The sequence below is a fragment of the Peromyscus maniculatus genome, chromosome 6 (assembly GCF_049852395.1).
Source record: "Peromyscus maniculatus bairdii isolate BWxNUB_F1_BW_parent chromosome 6, HU_Pman_BW_mat_3.1, whole genome shotgun sequence".
In the NCBI taxonomy this organism is placed as follows: domain Eukaryota; kingdom Metazoa; phylum Chordata; class Mammalia; order Rodentia; family Cricetidae; genus Peromyscus; species Peromyscus maniculatus.
Genome location: NC_134857.1, coordinates 83,033,040 through 83,048,118, shown reverse-complemented (window position 1 = coordinate 83,048,118; position 15,079 = coordinate 83,033,040). Strand labels below are relative to the sequence as shown.

General features: G+C 49.9%; 1 protein-coding gene across 1 annotated transcript in view; it reads right to left on the bottom strand.

Annotated features, from left to right (window-relative positions):
* Positions 1–15,079, bottom strand: part of Tspan2 (tetraspanin 2) — a 42,471-nt gene that overhangs the window by 15,440 nt on the left and 11,952 nt on the right. The window contains exons 2-3 of the mRNA XM_006980779.4: positions 9,004–9,106; positions 742–839 (exon numbers count right to left, since the gene is read on the bottom strand). Of these exons, the coding sequence (XP_006980841.2) occupies positions 742–839; positions 9,004–9,106 (201 nt within the window). The remainder of the gene's footprint in view (positions 1–741; positions 840–9,003; positions 9,107–15,079) is intronic.

The window sequence follows — 15,079 nt, the reverse complement described above, 5'->3', positions numbered from 1 at the left end:
GGGGGTCTCCTTATGGATAGAGTGCTGCCAGGCCTTAGGTTTGCTGATCAAACTCAATTCTGTGATAAACAAAACCGAGCTTTCCAGCTTTATTTGGACAAAGAATGGTGGGGAGGAGAAACAGACACTTCGCACGGCCGTAGATCTGAAGTGGCAGGCAGACATGGAAAACCCATAAGGAGCCTCAGAACGCCCTGCCTCAGACTCCCTGAGAGAAACACAAAGCCTTCCCTCTGCTCCTCACCGCCTTTAGGCTTCAGAGTATCGGCTGCTAACAGGTGACAGGTAACAGAAACTATTTTTGTTGTTGTTTTTTAAACAGAAGCTGCTGGTTAAGATAAGGGACCAGAAGGATATTTTGCTAAGTTATTGATCTTAACCAGAAATGCCTTTCTTGTAGATAACAGTTCTTTCCTGACTATGGGAATCTTTAAGCTGCCGCATACACAGTGAAATATTATTTTTAAAGAACAATCAGTTCATAAGCACTCTTCCCCAAACATCTTTACACTGATGATCTCATTGTTTTCACATTTTCCATATGAGGCAGGAACAAAGATAATACTATTCTCATGCAGGAGATGGAGAAAACAGACATCAGAGGGGAGGGAGGGTCCAGTGCCAAAGCTTTAAGTCCTAGAGGAGCTAGTACTTTAAACCAGGTCTCCTGACTCCCTCCAGGGAAGTTTATAACCCCCCCCCCCCGCCCCCCCCCATGCCCACCTCATAAACCCCACTTACTGATCCGAGCACACATTGTGACTCACGCATGGCTCCACAGCACCCGAAGAACCCCACGGCCATCATCAGGGCCCCAGCTCCAACCAACACATAGAGCCCTGTGGATGAGAGGCCAAGGATTCCATTCAGAGCCTGACTAAGGTTAGGCCAGTCGAGCACAGTGCAGGAGACGACAGCCCTGCCTCCCACCCCAGCTGGGCTCTGGCTTTCTTCTCTGTACAGCATTCTGCTGTCAACTGTAATGGCCATGCTTATTAACTACATTTCATGCACACTGGCTCGCTCAGCAAAGCCATCCTATCTGCTGCCATCCGAGTGAACCCATTAGGAAACCGAACCTGGAGGAAGCCAAGCAACCCATTTGAGGGCACAAAGCCAGTGAGGGGAAGAAGCCACCTCTACCTACTGCTCAGAGCTGTTTCAATAAATGGTCACCATACGCGTCCTAAGGTCCAAACACGGCTTCTCCGGCTCTGCACCTTTGTGCAAAGGCAGCATCCCCATAAGGCCAAGGACACTGAGTCTGGGAGGAATCTGAAGCAGGAACCACAGCTGGGACACAAGCCCAAGGCTTCTCTTGAGCCCCAGAACCTCTTGTCCTCTGGACTTAATGGCTGTCTCCATCACCGAGAGACTTGAGGCCGCGGGCTTGGGAGGGAACAGTAGCTGCCAGTATTGGGAGGAGAAGGATTGGAACAGGGACTCGGGTCAGGACAGAAGCGTAGGACACAGTAGTAAGTCATCAGTTTTGTGGGACTTTTTCTCCTGTAGAGGGCAGTGCTGCAGATAATGGACACATGGGAGGCCATGTGACAAAACAAAACACAACTAAATAAACAACCAGTGAGGGTGGACAATAAGGTAATAGACACCCACAATATTATTATCAGCGCCATGTTCTAACCAGAGCTCATTGTGCCCTGTTGGAGCCCAGTAGGTTCCTAGTGGCTGTACCCAGCAGGACTGCATGGGAGGTTGATTGGACCATGGGCCTGGGGTTTGTAAGGGTCTACACTTGACTATAACTTGTAAGTGGGGGATCTTTTGCTCCACCCCTTGGCATTGTTATAAATAGACCTTTGGAATAAAGTTCTGGGCCGGTGGATAAGGATCCAGGCCCACCCGAGTCTATCCTGTGTTTTCTCTCTGCTTCTCTTCCATTTCTCACTAAGTCTCTTATCCCAGAATCCTCAAGAGCTCCTGAGGTAAATGTGGGGGCTGGTCTCCTACAGCCCCCCCCTGCCCCCCCCCCCTGATAATTTGAACACAGTTGCTATGTGTGTGACAGGCTCTTCTTGTCACGCTCCGTTGTGTGCACCCTGTACAGGTTATAGAGGAGCTTTCCTGATGGTTGGGAAGTACTGAGTACTATTATCTCCACTCTTAGACAGAGGAACTGGGCCCTAGAGGGTCAAGCTGTTGTCCCAAGGTCACCAGCTGCAATTCTCCCCCAGAGGCCGGCCATCCTGCCTCCTGAGCAGCAGCAGCAGCAGGAGCAGCAGCCACCTTACTTTGAGTGGTTAGAGATTTCACCTCCCAAGTGCAGCCCCAGGAGGGTTTCCTGACAGAGAAAAGGGACATGGAGGTGCTGGTTCTGGGAGACCTGGGCCAAGCCTTCCTAATTTCCTTCTCTGATCCTGAGATAAGGGAGAACACAATGCTCTGCCTGGCACTTGACTCACTGTGAGTAAGGCTAATTGGCTGTTTTTTTTCTTTTGCATTTTAGTCAGATGAGTCACCTGGAAACCACTCTTAGTTACCCGGAGGTGGGGGAGGGGCACTGGGGTCCCACCCCTGTGGGGAACCCCTGAGTCTAGCCTGCAGGCATTTCCTGGGGCTCCTCTAGGTTGCTCACAGACGGTTTGTGGGCAGGCCTATCTGTGAACAGACCTGGATGGGGTTACAAGGTAGCTGCCCCACTTCCTGCACCTCCTAGACCAAGACCAAGAGGTCTTCAAGGTACTTCTGGGCTCCGAAGGGGAGAAGGTTGGTTTTGCAGTCCAAAGGGACCCACACACTTCCTGCTGTCCCAGCTCCGTCACTTCCTCCAGTTTCCTTTTCTCCAAGAGGACCCTTTCACAGGGACTGGATGTAGATACCATTTTCAAAACAACAGTTCTGTCAGCTCCACCTGACCGCCTTATCATCCTGATGTCTTCAGTTCTCAGAGCGCTTTCATTTCCACCATCTCCTCGCTTCCTCAAAGCCGTCTGGTTAGGGAAAGGGAACATCCCTGCCATGACAGGAGGTCAGAGGCAGGAGCCCTGACTCCTGCCCTACCTTCCTTACTGAGACTAAATCAGCAGCATCGAGGGCAAGGGCTGCAGCAGCTACATCCTGTCCGCTCCTTCCCATCATGCCTCAGGGGAGGGCCATCTTAACATCCTCATTTCTTACTTAGAACGTCATTGCCTCCCATCACTGCTACTACCACTGCTCTTTGATCCAGCGTGAAGCTAAGGTTAGGGTCCAGCTCCCTACATCCTCATCTAACCTACACTTCAGGCAGCTGGAAAGCATCATGGCGTGACCACACCCTCCTCTGGTGTTGGCTGGACCTTTACGGGTTCCCACAGTTCTCTGCAGATTTCAGGTCTAAGAAATCTTCTTTTACCCTGCTTACAAGTGCACAAGTGAGAAACCTCAGTCAGTAAACATTTATCTCATGGATAGAGTGAAATAAATTCAAAGTTCCAGATGGACTACCTCATCCCACCAAGTATCTGTCCTTAGACACACGTTCTGAGATCCCACTGCAACGAACACGTTATCAGGTCACCAAAGGGCTGTGTTCCCCAATGTCAGCCAAGTGAGATGGGGGCCTCATATCCTGAGAAGGTCTGAAACAGAAATGTAATGCCGCTGAAGAAGCAGGTGCCCAGTGTATATGGGGCCCAGTGGGCACAGTTCACTTGGTCTCTCTGGCAACCATCCTTGCCCTTCTGAAACAGTCAGCTAGCTTCCCAGCAGATGCGATCACTCGAACAGCATCCAATGACGCATTGGGGGCAGAACAACCTAAGCGACCTAGCAGCTTCTGCTCCTGAGGCCTCTCCACGGCAAGCCTCTGTTTGTATGAGGAGATCCAACTGTCCTGGTTTCAAATGAGCCTCTCTCTGGAGCTGGAAAGAATCCCAGAGAACCTCATACACAACACATTCCTTGGGCCTACCAAGTCTGGCCATAAGATTCTGCACAATGTAAGGCCTCCCGTGGTTTCCAAGGGTGCCTTATCTAAGGTATGGTTTTCAAAAGAGCTGCTGATGCATCGATTAGCTTAGAGCTACATTTTAATTCCAAAATGGCTTCCGTAGAGTCCTCTTTCCCCAACAGTGCCCAGGACAGACATGTGACCTACTTAATAGCTCTCTTATGTTTTCTAAGCCCTGTTTTCCTTGATTTGAAAAGAGAAAACCCCTTTGAAATTGCATTTTTGTCATTAATGCCTGGGCTTTGTGATGCCAGTGAAATGCTACCAGAAACAGCTTTTCTGGGGACATCTTCCCTGATGATTCCACCCTCCTCCTCAGAGTTCACAGTACAGCGAGTAGCACCATTTCAGTCGGCAAAGGATCAAGAGAGCCTGTGAAAGGCCCACCGGCATACACATTTAAACAGCCTTGTTGGAAATGGATGCATTGGCATGCTCGCCAACTCCAGTGATCCTGGCAGCAGATGGTGTTATGCAACCTGCTAATGATCATTTTCTTCATCTAAATTTTTTTGTGCCTTTGCAGACATCTCCCTTCCAACTTCCCTTGAATACACATAATTACAGCCATCACTCAGTATCCATGGGGATTAGTCCCAGGATCCTTCACATACCAACCAGTGGATGCACAAGCCCCTCATAAAATGGCATCGTATTTGCATATAACCCCTCACATCCCCCTGTATCCTTTAAATCATCTCCAGGTTACTTCTAATGTCTAGCACAACACCAATGTTCTGTAGTTGTTAGTCTGTATTATTTAGGGGTTAATGGTATGAAACTGTACATGTTCAGAAGAGATGCATTAAAAAAAATCTTTGATCTGGGGTTGCTTGAATTTGTAGATGCTGAACCAACAGATGTGAACTCCTCAATCCTAAGGGTTCACTGTATCTATGTGTTTAGAGTAATAGATGAGTTCATGGGAAAAGAAAAGACTACTTGGTGCTTTCTAAATAACAGCTGCAGCAGCTGCCAGTTAGCAAGTACTATTTTAGGTGCTTTATGTGTCTCACTCTGCATCACTGGTGGGAAGGACCACTTCCTGTTGCCTCCGCCCTCTCTGGGTGGTACCTATACTATGCACTTGACACACACCATCTCAAGAACCTACTTGATGACCAAAGCCCATGTTATCAACTGGTCTTTAAAGCCCACCCAACGGCTCCTCCCCTCTTCCCGCCCTCTTCCCTCCTCATCAGGTGGCCTTTCTGCCCCATCCCCTAGGACATGAATAGCGAGAGCCAGTGTTTACTCACAACACACCCCTAGATAAGCCGACACTGCACTTACACAAGTTCACAGCTCGCAGCTAAAGAATCAGAAATGCAGAAAATGAAGACCGCACAACTGTAAGGGGTGAACTGGAATTGAGCTGCAGTGTGTACCCCAAACCCCAGGCTACGTTTTCAGTAGAGACTCAGAGCAGTGAAGTTTTTAGCGAGAAACCTGCCCATGTATAAATAGTAGGGGAGTTCTTGAGAAAAGTTCCTGAGTTTGTCTTCCTAGGTGTTTTCCCCAAAGGAATAGGCTAGGGTGTAGAATTCTGGGCTGCCAAACTGGCTGTAGGTAAGTCTTCTCCTTCAGGGTTGTGACCTTCAGAGCTGGGATGATCATCGATTCTCATTTCTCATAGAATGGCTTTGGAGAAACTGTCCAGATGTGGTAGTTCGTCTCTCTCTGTTATCCAGCTAAGCTTGGTGTCAGGTATGAAGTTAAAAAATATTCCCAGAATGAGTCAGAGTGTTTATCAAGGCAAGCCAGCCCCTGAATGCTTAGCAATGGAACACTTCTCTTCCACACAACCTCCAGCCACAATCAAAGCCAGGCTCTGGGACTCCGAATTCAACAGGGAGAGAGAGAGAGATGCAGCCAGGCCGTGGCTCCTGTTTGTGTGGGCACCCCCAGTGGAGAAACCTGCTCACATCCTCTTCTCACAGACATGAGCTCATGTGCTCCAGCCCGGGCTCCAGCTTCCTGAGGCAGAGAGGACCACTCCCCACCCCATGCTCCTAGAAGGAAGACCCCGAGGTAGCTGCCCATCCAGGACACTGGGAGGGGCTGGCACAGGAAATCAGATGGGCAGCTTCTGTTAGGTGGGGAGGAAGCAGGGACTTGTCCCTAGGGTTCCCTGGAAGAAACTGGAGTGGAGAAGGTCTAGGAAACCCCGAGTAACCCAAGCCCCTCGCTGCCAAGCTCCAGTCTTGCCAGCCTTTTCCTTCCTCACCTAAGCAACCGAGGGACACAGAGACCCTGGGTCAGCCTCCAGGCCTTGGCCCAGAGGACATGAAAGGGCGGCAGCAGGCGGCAGTCGGTCTGACTACCCTCTCTCCCTGCCCTCATTCCCCGCAACCGTGTCTTCCTGCTTCGGCTAATGCCTGCCACTCTGTCTGGCTTGAGCATTGGGTACAGAGCACTAGGACAGAGAGAAACTCCATGGAGGGAGAAGGATGTGAGAAGTGAGAGCATCCCCTGCACACAGGGCACAATCCTACAAAGTCTGCCTGCTGTCTACCCGTAAGCAGGGAGCTACGCAATATGTCTTCCTGGAGATTTCCTCACTCCAGGCTGAGTGATGCCTCTTCCTCCCTTCTCTGTGACTCTCCTCCTCTTCCCAAGCAGCTGGGACTACAGGCAGGTACCATGGCACCTGGCTGTGGCTTTATATCTTGAAGAACCACTTCAACATGCTAAGCCTGTTTAGGACAGGGTTTAGCAAACCAGGCATGGAGTATGAGCTGATGACTCTGAAACATATTCTAAAGAAAACAACAGAGCATTTAGGCATAGGGGCCCGCACCTGTAATCCTAGGACACTGGAGATAGAGGCAGGAGGATCAAGAGTTCGAGGACATTGTCAGCTATGGAGTAAGTTCCAGGCCAACCTGCTCTACATGCGTCCCTGCCTCAAAAAGCCCCAAAGTAAAACCAAACAAGCACCAGCCCCTCTCCAGATCAGATGCGTGAGGAGGTGCCTTGCACCCGGCAGAAGGGAGGGTGGTCCTGTGGGCTGGAGATGGACAAGTGAGCCAGGAACAGCTCCATCTGTGGTGCTTTAGATGTAAGGTGTAAGCAAAGTTCCACAGATAGCGTTTTGGGTTCAACCTACCAACATCTATTAACTCAAAAATGTTGAACAAACAGAGCCAGGCACAAGTGGGTTCTGTTTTATGTTGTCATTTAACTGCTGTGACAAAGATCAGGGTTGGCTAGTTACGATCTGAGAGCTTCCTGTGCTGAGCAGGAGGGGGAGGTGCTCTGGTCAAACATCCCTGCTTTGTTTTCTACACTAAGCCAAGTGGGACACACGTGGCCTGAGACACAAGAGATGCATTTTCGTGTCATATTTGTGTGGAATCTTTCCATGATGATAAACCACAGAAACCTGCTCCAGTGGACTTGAATATAATGGAAAATTGTGAGACACATAACTAAAAGTCCAGGCTAGTACTCATCTCGAGGACTCTGATGATGTGACCAGAATCCAGCCTGTGGCCATCTGGACCCAGCTTTCTTTCGGTAACATGTATAGGCAGGTCTCCTCCCTGCCATGCATAAATGGCTGTCAGAAGCTCTAGTCTTCTAATGCCAGTAGCATGCTTCTTTCATTTCAACAGACCTCCCGCCCCCCCAGCCTGACTCTAGTGCTGGTCTCCAAACTGCTTACATAGACAGCTGCTTGTTGGCCTAAGCACTCTTAAGCTAACTGGGTTGAGATTGAGTTACCCAGCAGAGCGAAAGTGGTGAAACAGTCCACAAACAGCTGGAATCCTGCTTCGCATCCTTGGTGCTGCGGAGGCATGAGTGTGGGTTTACCACCTTGGCTCCCCAGTCACATCTTCCCTTGCTGTTAGCCCATGGTGGGCAATAGTAAACAAGCACATAGTCAGTGCTCGGAAGTTGGAGGACTGGGTTTTTGTAGAAACAGCACCAGGCACCACAAGGGAACTAAGAACCAAGAATTAGAGAGACAGCCATTGCCATCCTCTTCTGGGCCATGGTTGTTTAGGCATAAGTATATGATGTGATTCTGGTCAATAGGTTGCAAGAGGAGACTTCTGGAAGTGAACTTCCTTGTCCTCATTTTGATTCTATCATATGAGGACACAATGCTGGAATCACCATAGGAAGGCAAGGCAGAGCTAAATACTAGAGGGACCAAAGCCCCGTTAAGCACGCTGGCTTTATCTGTGTGTCACTCACTCTTTGGGCCTCATCTCCTTTATCCTATCGTGGCAGGAGGCGTGGCTGTGACCCCTCTGTCTAGACCCTCTTCTCCAGGGACAGCTCTCTCCTGTCCACTCTATGGGGTCCTTCCCTTCTCTCAGCAGTCCCTACTCACAGAAGTTTTGAGATTAGTGCCTGTCTTAGGGTTTCTATTGCTGTGAAGAGACACCATGACCACGGCAACTCTTGTAAAGAAAAACAGTTGATTGAGGCTGGCTTACAGTTTAGTCCATTACTGTCATGGAGGGAAGCATGATGACAAGCAAGCAGACACGATGCTGGAGAAGGAGCTGAGAGTTCTACGTCTTGATCCACAGGCATCAGGAAGAGACACTGAGTCACTGGGCCTGGCTTGAGCTTCTGAGACCTCAAAGCCTGCATCCAGTGACAGACACACTTCCTCCAACAAGGCCACACCTCCTATTAGTGCCACTCTCTATGAGCCTATGGGGGCTATTTGCTTTCAAACCACCACAGCACCCCAAAACTCTGAAGCGTCTCTTCATTTTGAGTTGTTTCCATGTTAAAACACCACACCACAAAGTAAGATGCTGTCTCATCAGGGTCCCCAAGACACCCTGAACTGACTGATGAACTTCTCCAGAGACAGAGGATGCTTCCTAACTCAAGATGAATTTTAGTTATGTTTCCTTGAGACTTAGTTGAGTAAACAAATCAGTTTTACTGGGGCTTTCTTCTATCCTGCAGAGAGGAGGAAGGGGCCCCTGTACAGGTGAAGTGCATAGGTAGAGAGGCTGAGGCAGTGGCTCCTGCCTTTGCCCTGTCCCTCAGACCCAACCTTTAGGGAAAGTGAAGCCACTCACCTACATAGAAATACTCTGGGGACTTGTCCTCTGATGATAAATCCTTTATGGTGCCTCCGAATCGAAACCATAGTCCAAAAGCAATGACGGCTGATCCGGCCAGCTGGAAGATAAGCAGCAGCGTGTTTACTATGGAGGGGAGAGTGTGCACACAGGCTGGTGAGCAGGCTGTGGGCACAGGATGCCCAGGCTTGGAGGGGCTGCCCTTGTAGAGACCATCTTGCCCGCTCTTCATGTCTTACCAGGGTGGAAACCAAGTTTAGAGGTAAAATAAAAACATGGGCTTGTTGCCCCTCAGGGCCCTAAAGTGTCTGATTAGCTCTGCCCTGTCTTGATTCCAGCCACAGGGTTTGCTGTGCTACTGGGCTTTCCCATGATTTATTTGCTACCCGTAGAATGAAAGTGTGTCAAAACTGCTGTTCCCACAACATTCTCCCTGCCAGGCATCTGCCCCTTGCCCTGTTGTTTCTTGCTGGGGATCCTGGGCTTCCTCACCAACACCTTAGTGAGTGGCTGCTGTATCGGGGGGAGGTCACCAAGAACAAGATGAACTCTAAGACCTGGGGGAAGCCACCTTCTAAATTAGAAAAAACAACACACACATAACCAAAAAAAAAACCCAACCAACCAAACCCACACCAACCTGTGAGCCCACCTACACTTCATGACGAAGTTTCCAGTTAGAGCTCTGTTAGGAGACTCCTGTGACCCCCCTCTTCTTGATTCCTACACGGTGACCACTGCCCTGCCCCTGCCCAGGCATGGTTTTGCAGGCAGAGAAGAAGGGCTTTTTTTTTTTTTTTTTTTTTTTTTTTTTGGTTGTTGTTGCTATTTTGAGTTTCCATGGAAAGCGAGAAAGGAAAAAATATTTTTCTGAAAAGGCATGGTCTGTATGCTATGTGGCTCATGGAGAGGCTGAGTGGCTGGCACAGGCAGTGGCTGGGCAGGCTGGCAGCTGGTAGAGTCATCACTGGGCTTCCTCTCCCGAGGCCGCAGGGCGCTGCAGGCTCCATGTCTAAGCTGGCAGTCCTGTATGTCAATCGCAGGACTGTCCCAACGGCAGGCCAGCAGGCTCCAGCCAAGTGCTTTCTCTACAAACACCACTCTTGAATATTGCTGTATCAATTAATTAACAGTTATTTACGGGGTACCTTGTGAGTGTGAACTATGGGAAATCAGCAGAGATGTAAAAATAGCAATGTGCCTCTCCGACTCTCCTAGTTACCATTGGGCAGCCCTAGCCTTCCACCAGGCAGTGAGGATCTGCTCTTATCTGAAAAGAGGAGATCACCCAAAGATACTGGCAGCAGAAGCCAAGGAGGGAATTTGGAGGAGAGGCGTAAGAAGGAGAAATTCAGCCAGGGTTAGGCCGGAGGCCTTTCTAGGCAGGCTCCTTCTCTCCTGCAGGACTGCTTGAAAGGAATCCGGTGCTTGCCTGGGAAGGTTACCTGGCTATATTTATGAGGGCTTTCCTCCTCTTCGTCTCCTGCTCCCCAAGGCCGAGTCCCTGTGTGGCTGCCTTCTTCAGAACTATGCAGGCCTGCCTTTAGTGAGGGGGAGTGGGAGGCCAGGTTCCACCAGCTGGCCTCTCCCATGTGGAATAACTAAGGCTTGCCGGCCCTTAGAGAGGGCACTAATTGGATAATTTGAGGGCAGCTAAAACAGCTGGGCTCAACCGTCTTTTGAAAGAGTTTTTAAAAGAGGAGGCCGACATGGAAATGTGACATGAAATCATGCTAAGGCATAACATTCTTTATCTTTGAAGGGTGGAATTACAGGTGACGTTTCCCTTCTGTCTTCTAAGGGTTCTGCATTAATTAGGCATTAGTCTCCAATGCTTAAAAACACAGCTTTTGAGGAGCACTGCATACTAGCTTTTATGTCCAATATGGGAAACGGAGAGTCTTCTTGGTCTGTGCTTACCTCAGGGAGATGCCAGCCTTGGGGTCCCGGCTGCTATGGGAAGGGAGGAGCAATGTCCTTGGTTAGACCTGTCCCTAGAAATGCCTGGGGCTGCCTGGGATGAGTCTGCCCAGCAAACCTCACAGGCTTCCCTGCTTCCATGTCTCTCTGGTGCCTTCATGGAAAGACAGTTTCCAAACACAAAGCAAAATCTATTGACAGAGGCCCTGGGCCCAAACCAGCAGCCACCACACAGACTACGGAGGAGGTGACTAGTCTCAGGGACACCCTACCACGAGGCCACATTTTTGGAATCTCTGAACACAAACTCTAATTTATAGCTGTCTGGATCATCCTCCCAGACAGAATCCATTCGTCTAGTTCTGGCACAGATGGGTCTGAGGCATAATGGAAAATGAAAAGAGAGGTTGCAATTTAGAGCCACTGGGCAATAGGGAAAAATCTGCGCTTGCTCATCCACACCCCCAACCCCAAAACCACACACACGGCTTCCCTCCTCGGGTCAAGGAAACTGTGGCTTAGCTGAATGTCATCACTGTGCGGCAGGGAATCCTCCCCGAACGCTGTGGGCTGTGCTAGGGATGTGTGGGTGAGGAGCTGGCCGGGGCTTCTGCGATGAGAAGCAGAACGGTCTCTGCTTTGGAAGGAGCCACAGCAGCCACCATGCAACTCTTGGGCCCTTCTGAATGCTCCACCCGTCAGGCTCATGAGGTACCTACCATGTTTGCTACACTGGAGGATGGTGGACTGCACACTAGACATTGTTCAAGGGGGAAAAAAATCACACTAACTCCATCCCAGTCAAGAGCAAAGGAAGCCAGTTTCCTGTCGGCCACATGGTTCCCGTTACTGTGTGCATCCCTATAGCTAGAAGATGCTCTCCCCAACCCCCAAGGGATGCTTCCAGGGCTCTTCAGTCCTAAGTTTTAACTCAGCAGGGCCCCACCTCTCCTAGGCCACACTGCTTTTAATTTCAGCCCATTTTGCATTTGGCCAAACTCTATCTGCATTCAGCTAAGGCTGAAGCAAGCAGGACATGAGAGAGGCTCCCTTCCTCCATATCACTTCTTTCTGTTCTTTCTTGTACATTTAGTAACAATCAACCACGGCCCCATCCAGGCCAGGCACTGAGCTCCACGTCAGAGACATGGAAGACAATCACGTAAAGTAAGAAATGCAGTAAGATGCAGGAAGTGTGCCGGAGAGTGAGAGCGCACATTACCAAGGGGCGGCACAGAGCACACACCACGGACGGGCAGCAGTCAGCCCCGTTCTGATTTATACCTTGAAGAATGAGTTGGACTTCCTGGAGTAGCAGAGAATTCGTGGGATGAGATTGCCTGAGGCAGAAGGACCAGCATAGGGAAAAGAGTCATCCCTTACCACCATGCCACGCCAAGGAAGAGACCAGTGCTGGGGAGCACATTGCATCATCATCATCATCATCATCATCACAGGAGTGCAGGGCAGTCACAGCATGGCTGCTACTTAGCCGGCCATCATCCTGGGGAGCCCACTGCAGGGCCCCTGAGGGAGGGGAGAGAAGCTTAACTCATCTTTTGGTGGGAGGGAGCAGGAGCCTGAATGGTGCTTGGCTGCCAGACACAGATCAATGCTCAGGTGCCGGAGGATCACAGAGGGGACCACAGGCAGCGGTATGGAGACCCACGAGGGCCAGTAAGAATCACTGCAGCAGTGAAGGAACACTTCTGAGGGCCTTTCTGCTTTTAGGGAAGGGATTATTACCAGTGTACCTATCAGAATTACAAAGAAGAAACGCTGTGGCTTTTGCAGGAATGGACTTTTCTTTTTATATTATTCATCCATGGGGGGGGGAATGCACATGCCACAGCGAGTGTGTGGAGATCAAAGGACAGCTTGTGGAAGTCCATCGTCTCCTGCCACCATGTGGGTCCTAGGGATTGAACTCAGATCATCGGGCTTGGTGACAAACACCCGTGGAGCCACCTCACTGGCCCAGGAGTGGACTTTTCATGCGTCAGAGAGAGCTGAACCTTGGTGGTAATTACTAAAAACAAATAATGAAAACACTAAAACCCAAAAGCCAACAAACAGAACGCTTAAAGGAACATCCATTTTGATGTAGGAGGCAAGGATTCAGAGGAGAGGATGAATTAACCCTTCTGAAGTTTTCTGGGTCCCACAGAGAAGCAAGCCACTGGGTGCTCACAAGAGAGCATGGTAGGCATTCTTTTCTTGTGGGTCAGTTGTACACATGGCATTCCAAAAATGCAATGAGACAGCTGGCTGGGATAGTGTGTACCTGTAACTCCAGGATTTAGGAGCCTAAAGCAGGAGGATTACTGTGAGTTACGTAACTAGCCGGGGTTATGTAACTAGTGCTTGTCAGCTCGGGATACATTGCAAATACTAGGCCAGCCTGGGCTACATAGCAAAACTCTGTCCCTAAAACAGCTACAAAAAAATAAAAAATAAAATAAAAAGAGCCAGAAGGGATGGCACACACCTTAAATTCAGCACATGTGAGGCAGAGGCAAGGCAGACCTTTTGGTATGTTAGAGGCCAACCTGGTCTACATAGTGAGTTCTGGACCAGTCAGAGCTATGTAATGAGACTTTATCTTAAATAGGAACAAGAAAACCAAAAAGAAGGAAGAAAGACAATGTTGTAAGACAGGGTAGGTTTGGGGAACACACGTGAACCTACTGCATAAACATGCACATAGTGAAAGGGGGAAATGGGGACCAGAGCATAGCGCAAGGAACAGACAGGGCCACAAAGACCCGTCAGTAAACAGGACGCCCATGGATATTGTCATGGGCAAGTTCTTCCAACAGCTACCCCTGACCTAGAGAGTCTACAGGACACAGAAAGCTGCCAAGGTGTCTTTAGAGAAGACAGTTTATGCTCTAAAACTCAGTGGCAAAAAGGATGGGAGACCAGATTTAAAGTAGTTTGAAGCAAAGCAGACAGACAAAAAGTTTATACCAGATATCAACTGTCTGCAAAGAACAAGTCCTTCAGCTTGAGGTGGGGCCCTCACACAGATCCGCTCACACAGGACCCCTCGTGCATTTCAGTTGTATTTTTGTGCACTTGTTTGCCCCTTTCAGGGATTGCTGATGAAATGCCCCGTCTTGAGGACACTTTCTTTCCTTTTTCCCCCCAGTTATGAATTGCGAACAAGGGAGGTACATCCAGCTGCAGGGGGGGGGGGGGAGGTAGTTCTGAGATGCAGGACAAAGACATCCCTCCCTATGTCGGTCTTCTAGTATGCCCAGCTTTCCTCTCCTGAATACAAGCCACCTGCATGACAAGGAGCAAATGTGTGCTGCCCCTAAGCTCTCTGCTGATGAAATCCAGCGGACAGGATCCTTTCTGGGGCAAAATCACCCCCAGGGGGAGTTCTCTCTAAGCATGAGTGCTTGTACTCCAGTGGGAAACAATGGAAGGGTCCTCAGACACCTGAGTCAGTCTTTCTCACGTGGGGGCAGCTGCTTTGGCTGCTTCGTGGGGCAGAATGCTCTTCTGCCCTGCCCACAGCGGGGTGACTCCCCCGCCACTCTCAGCTCTCAGGTCACTGCCTTGGGGAAGCCTGTCCTGGCCTAGATATGTGTGTTGTTTCCTAGCTCACATAACTACTGCTGCTTAAATATTTCTGGGTTTTGAAGGCCTGAGCTCTGAGAGAGCAGGGACAGCTCTCAGCTGCTGGATGCTAAGCGTTTCCCTCTCAGGCTTGCAGAGTGAGCTGAGGTGGGGGAGGGGAGGCAGAGGCACCACTAGGTCAGCTGTGGAATGGATTGGGTTCTCCTCCTCAAACCCACATGATGAAGGCTGCCCTCAGCGTGAAGGGTCTTAGGGATAGGACCTTTGGCGTGTGTGTGTGTGTGTGTGTGTGTGTGTGTGTGTGTGTGTGTGTGTGTGTGTGTGTGTGCATGCACTGGTAACCAGAGGTAGGTGAGACTATGAGGGTGGGTCCTCATGGTGGGACAGTATTTTATAGGAAGGGATATCAGAAAGCCTGTTTTCTTTCTGCCCACCCTAAGGATGAGTTGAGAAGACAAATCCTCTAACAGTCAGAAGTGCTGGATCCCAACCCCAGATTCTAGCATCCATAACACGTGTACACAAACCCAGCTCAATTTCTGTCATCTAAGCCACCCATTCTAGA